The sequence below is a fragment of the Tupaia chinensis genome, unplaced genomic scaffold (genome assembly GCF_000334495.1).
Source record: "Tupaia chinensis unplaced genomic scaffold, TupChi_1.0 Scaffold000133_1, whole genome shotgun sequence".
NCBI lineage: Eukaryota > Metazoa > Chordata > Mammalia > Scandentia > Tupaiidae > Tupaia > Tupaia belangeri.
Genome location: NW_006159602.1, coordinates 2,169,890 through 2,175,889, shown reverse-complemented (window position 1 = coordinate 2,175,889; position 6,000 = coordinate 2,169,890). Strand labels below are relative to the sequence as shown.

General features: G+C 37.5%; 1 protein-coding gene across 1 annotated transcript in view; it reads left to right on the top strand.

Annotated features, from left to right (window-relative positions):
• KIAA0586 (KIAA0586 ortholog) overlaps positions 1–6,000 on the top strand; it is a gene marked incomplete in the record, with an annotated part of 153,236 nt that overhangs the window by 31,276 nt on the left and 115,960 nt on the right. Inside the window, 3 exon segments of the mRNA XM_027770433.1 lie at positions 4,367–4,499; positions 5,191–5,360; positions 5,676–5,748. Of these exon segments, the coding sequence (XP_027626234.1) occupies positions 4,367–4,499; positions 5,191–5,360; positions 5,676–5,748 (376 nt within the window).

The window sequence follows — 6,000 nt, the reverse complement described above, 5'->3', positions numbered from 1 at the left end:
GCCAGCCATTTTCTCTTCTACATCTGAGATTCTATTTTCTGAATGATCTAGTCTGCTTTTAGTACTTTCAAGGGAGATTTTGACTTCCTATATTATAGACTTTATCTTTAAGAGTTCCTTTTGAGTCTTTTGTAAAGTGTGTAATTCCTCTTTTAGATCTTGCAAGAATTTCCTCATCTCCTGGAACTCGTCAACTTCTTTCTCCTTTCTCTTTAGCAGTTCATTATCTCTCTTCTCTTCCATCTCTGTTAGCTTCGACATTATGAATGCTCTAAATTCTTTATCAGACGTTTCCATGATTTTCACTGAATTGCTTGTGGAAGAAGAAGAGTTACTCTTTTCCCTTGGAGGAGAGGTGTTTTCTCGTTTTCCCATATTTCTCATGATCCGGCGGCGATTTTTTGTCATCTGATGGATGGTGTGTTTCTTTCAAATTCTTGAAGTTCAGCCTGAATGTTCAGGAGCAAGCAGACAGAGGTGATCTAGAATCTCTTTGCCATTCTGTTGTGATCGCTGGTGCAGCAGATTCAGTAGATATTGGGGAATATTTTAACCCTATTAGTATTTGGATGTTTAGCTACTGTCACTAGCTCGTTTGTTGGAGGCTGAATTATCAGTAGAAAATCTTCATTCCCTGAAAAATCTAGTTTGCTGGAGCCATGTGGAACCTTCTTGTGGACCGTGATAATTATACTTATCTTCAACATCATGAAAACTATGGCAATAAAAACTAAAAAAGCCACATTTTTAGTAATTGTATGTGGAGACATTGTACATTTTTAATCTACTTACACTTAAATTACTGATAAGACAGGACTTGTATCTGCCATATTGCTATGTGTTTTCACTATGTCTTTGTAGTCTACTGTTCCTCCATTAGTGCCTTCTTTGTATTCATTAGATATTTTTTAATGTGCCATTTTAATTTCTTTGTTGTGTCTTTACTATTTCTTTCTTTTTTTGGAGAGGTTTTTGCTATAGGGTATGTGTGCTCGCCAGAAAGACAGAGAGAGACAAAAAGGGAGAAATCACTCCTGGGGGGATGGCCACACTGCAATCCCTTCTCTTCCACCATGCAACTTGATAAGTATTGCTTTTTGTATCTCTCTTTTAAGTCAGAACGAAGAAAAGAGTTATACTGTCTTGTACTTACACATAGCTAACCTTTGTGAGTATTCTTTATTTCTCCCTATGGATTCAAGTTAAAGTCTTATGTCCTTTTTTTGTTCCTAGAAAGACCCCCTTTAGTATTTATTGTAGGGCAGGTGTGCAAAGACCCCCTTTAGTATTTATTGTAGGACAGGTGTGCTAGCAGTGAATTCTCTACCTTTTTATCTGGGATTGTCCTAATTATAAAACTTTTTTTTTTTGTAGGAGAGAAGTGATCTCCATTTATTTTGTTTCATATACATCCATAGTTGAATTGTAATAAAACAATTTTTTTTTTTTGAGAGGTTTTTGCTATAGGGTGCGTGCGCTCACCAGACAGACGAGAGACAAAGAGACAGAAAGCGAGAAATCACCCCCCAGGGGGGATGGCCACGCCGCAATCCCTTCTCCTCCATTCTCCTCTCAGGATCTTGGGCATGCACACACACATGTCTGGCATGAGTTTAAGCCACCAGATCTGGGACTCGAACCGTGGTCGACTACGTGGGAGTTCAGTGAACCAGCCATTACACTATCTGCTGGTCCCAATAAAACAATTTTTCAAGAAGGTTTTTGCCGTAGGATATGTGCACTTGCCAGAGAGAGACAATGAGAGGGAAGGTGAGAAACCAGCCTCTCACCCCTGCCCCCGTGGGATGGACACACTGCAATCCTTTCTCCTCCTGGAGTTTTCAGCATGCATGCACAGGTGCCCAGCATGATTTTTCAAGCCACCAGGTCCAGGACTCGGGGGTTGAGGGACTTAACTACTAAGCCACCTGCTGACTCCAGGATTGTCTTAATTTTTCCTTCATTTAATTTTCTTTTTCTTAAACTGAAATTTAGTTTCTCAGTTGTAGAGCCTAGAAGTCCAAGATTAAGGTGCTGGCAGTTGGTGTTTTTGAGGCCTCTCTTCTTGACTTGCAGATGGCCTTCTTCTGGTTGTCTCTTCACATGGCCACCTCTCTGCACATGCATCTTTCATGTTCTCTCCTTCACTTTTGAAGTACAGTTTTGGTAAATACAGAATTTTTGCATGATGTTTTTCTTTTAGCACTTCAAATATATCTCATTGCCTTCTGGATTCTGTAGTTTTGCCTGAGAAGCCGGCTGGTAATCTTATTGAGGATCTTTTAAGTATAAGTCATTTTTCTCTTGTTGCTTTCAAGGTTCTCCCTTTGTCCTAGTTTTTGACAGTGTGATTATAATGGGTCTGAGTATGAATAGATCTTTGAGTTTATCCTACTTGGACTTTATTGAGCTTCTTGGATGAATAGATTAATTGCTGTTAAATTTGGGAAGTTTTTAGTCATTATTTCTTCCTACAATTAAGCAGTGTGCATGATCTTTCTCTTCCTTCCAGGACTGTATTGTGTTTTGGTGTGCTTGGTGATGTCCCACAGGTCTCTGAGGATCTGTTCATTTTCTTCATTCTTTTTTCTTTCCATTCTTTGGATGACAATCTCAGTCAACCCACCTTCAAGCTTACTGATTTTTCTGCCAACTCAGAAAAATGGTGTTGAGGGGGCCGGCAGGTGGTGTGGTGATTAAAGGTGCTGGACTTCCACATGGCTGGCCATGATTTGAGTTCTGGACCTGGCAACTTGCTTTCATACTCTCTTGCTCTCACTCTGTCCCTCTCTGGTCAAAATAAAATAACTAATTAACTAAATAAATAAATAAAGTTAAATAAAATAATTGTTAAAAAAAAAAAAAAGATATGGCAGTTGAGTCCCTGTATTAGTTTTACTTAATTTTTGTTTCTTTATTGATCATCCTCTATTGGCAAAGCTTCACTTTTTTAAAAGAATTATTTTATTTAACTTTATTTATTTACTTATTTATTTAAATTTGACCAGAAAGGGACAGAGAGAGGAAGAGAGACACACAGAGAGAGAGAGAAAGTGAGAAAGCAAGCTACCAGGTCCAAGACTTGAACCGTGGTCAGCCATGTGGAAGTCCAGCATCCTCAACCACCACTCTACCTGCTGGCCCCAAAACTTCATTCTTATACTTTAATTTTTAAACTTTTTTTTTCTTTTATGTTTTTGCCATAGGGCAGGTGTGCATGCTGGAGACAGAAAGTGAGAAATCACCCCCACCTTTCCCAGGAGGGGTGGCCAAACTATAGTCGTTTCTCCAGCTTCCTCTTGGTATGTTGGACATGCACACACATGTGCCTGGCATGATTTTTTTAAAAGAATTTTTTATTTAATTTTATTTATTCATTTATTTTAATTTGATCAGAGACAGAGAGAGAGAGAGAGAAAGAGGGAAAGTAAGAAAAGGAACTGCAAGCCACCATGTCTGGGACTTGAACTGTGACTGGGCATGTGGGAGTGTCTAATGCCTTAACCACCATGCCACCCGCTGGTCCCCATATGGCATGATTTTTAAGCCTCTATGTTGTGAATCAACCATGGTTGGTCATGTGAGAGTCCAGTCCCTTAACCACCAGGCTGTCTGCTGAATCCCTCCCTCTTTTAAAAAAATTATGTTTATCTAACAAGGCTAATGTGTGTATTTCCTCAAGGACAGTGTCTGTTGACTGCTTTGGTAAAGCTTTCAGAAAGCTTCCTGAGAGTGGGACAAGTTTAAGAAATGCCATGAAACGGGGCTGGCAGATGGTGTGGTGGTTAAGGGCACTGGACTCCCACGTGGCTGACTGTGGTTCGAGTCCGGGACCTAGTGGTTTGCTTTTTTGCTTTCTCTCTGGTCAAGGTAAAATAAATAAAGTTAAATGAAATAATTCTTAAAAAAAAGAAAAAAAATGCCATAGAGCTCACTGTTCTTACTCATAATCAGCCATTTTTCTTGAGTATAGTGCTCCTTGAATTGTTACAAGCCTTTCTTTAATTTCTAGAGTTCTGAAAAAATTGATTTAGATGATTTTTACTAGTGGTTTTGTTGTTCTTACGGAGGAGCAAGTTTTCAGAGGTTCCTACTTCACTAGTTAGGAGGTGTTTCTTAATGCTGGCTTCTTGGAAACCTTTTTCTGCTCTTTTCCTGCTATGCCTAAACCTTTCTGGTCAGACTAATTTCATTTCTTGTGATTTTCTGTGTTTCCTATATTTACTCATGTAGCTGATTAACTCCATGATAGAATTTTAATAGCATACTATTTAGTAATATAGACTAAGAATGTATCAAAAGGTCATGTAATCAAACGTTTACTGAATTTTGAGAATTTAAGAAAATTTTTCCTTATCTCCTATAGTGCTGAAACTCTACTTTCTCAACAATTTCCTTCCTATGAAGAGCTTGGAACAGCCACCAAGATTATGGAGAGGTCTGATGATGTTCTTCATGATCTTGGTCAAAAGAGGAAAGAAACAAATGGCATGTTCCAGGTAAAACAGGCATGGTGTGAAAATGGATGACTAGTATAAATAAAAATGAGGAAAAAGTTAAAAAATTATAAAGACAGAAATCAAAGGAAGGATGAAAATTAAAGCACTGAAAAAAATGAAATAATTCTTAAAAAAAAAAAAAAAAGGCACCGAAAAAGATTTGTTAGCTGTGTCTGTTCCCTTTACATAATGTCCCCCACTAGGTGATTTCCACTTAGTGCTCCTTGGGCAGGACTGAGCCATGTGGCGTTCTCCGGCTCTCCAGCTTCTGTTGGAGAGGACAGAAAGGGGAAAGAGCCGTGAATGACCTGGGTTTATCTCATCCACGGGATCTGCTGAAGCTGCCTAGCGCCAACTTGCTCTTCTTTTAGTTTAGCTTAGATAGAGATTTTATTGGGCACAGGATTGCCTAGCACTGCTCTGGATTTCTCATCAATTTTATTTAAAACTCATATTAGTGCTTTTAAATAGAAAAAAAAAAAACTTAACTGAAAGGTATTCTTTTGTAACTCTTCAATTTGACAAATTGACTACTTAGGAAATATTGGCGTGGGGTACGTCCTCAACCATAGTAAAATTTCGTGTTTGGACTCAAATAATCAGTGTCAGTTTTATGATCAGGATTTTGCCCTTTTTTCTTTTAAGCCAAAAGATTCTGTGATTATGTTAAAGCTGCTGTGATCTTCCATAGAATTCCAAGCTTCAGACAGCCAATACAAGATCCATATTGAAAGATGCTGAGAAGATTTTGAGAGGAGTACAAAACAATAAGAAAGTACTTGAAGAAAACTTGGAAGCTATTATTCGTGCAAAGGATGGAGCTGCCATGTACTCGTTTATCAATGCTCTGTCTACCAACAGGTGAGACAGGCATCCAAAGGTTATTTTAGAAAAGATTCTTTATTGCCAGTGAAGGCATGGAACTTATAAAGTTAAAATGTGTGTATATATAGTGATACTACTTTTCACTCTTGGAAATTTTAATATTTTATCTCTCTGGTACACATTTGCTGGAGTCCACCTGTGTTTTTCGAACATACGTCTTTTACAAATTAGATGAAAACTTTTCAAATGAAGGATATTAGGGTACATAGTAGACTCAAAACTTGGTAAGAGTTTTAATTATCTAAGGACATTGGTGCTAATTTAAGAAAAATTCTTTTTTCTCTTTTATAGAGAGATGTCAGAGAAGATTAGGATCAGAAAGACAGTAGATGAGTGGATTAAAACTATTTCTGCAGAAATTCAGGTATGTTTGGATAAAACTAGAAACTAAGTGAATTCTCAGAAGGTAACATTCATTCCAATTTGTAAATATCTTACTTTTTCTCCAAATACTCCTTATGCATAAGTCCACTTAGAATTCCTAATTTTACTCTGTCACTCTTTATATTTACTTAGTAATAAGTATAGCTTTATTTAACTGTTGCTTTGTCACATAAATTATGGCTCTTGCACATTATTGGACAATAACTAAAATATTAGTAATCTGAAAGAAAAT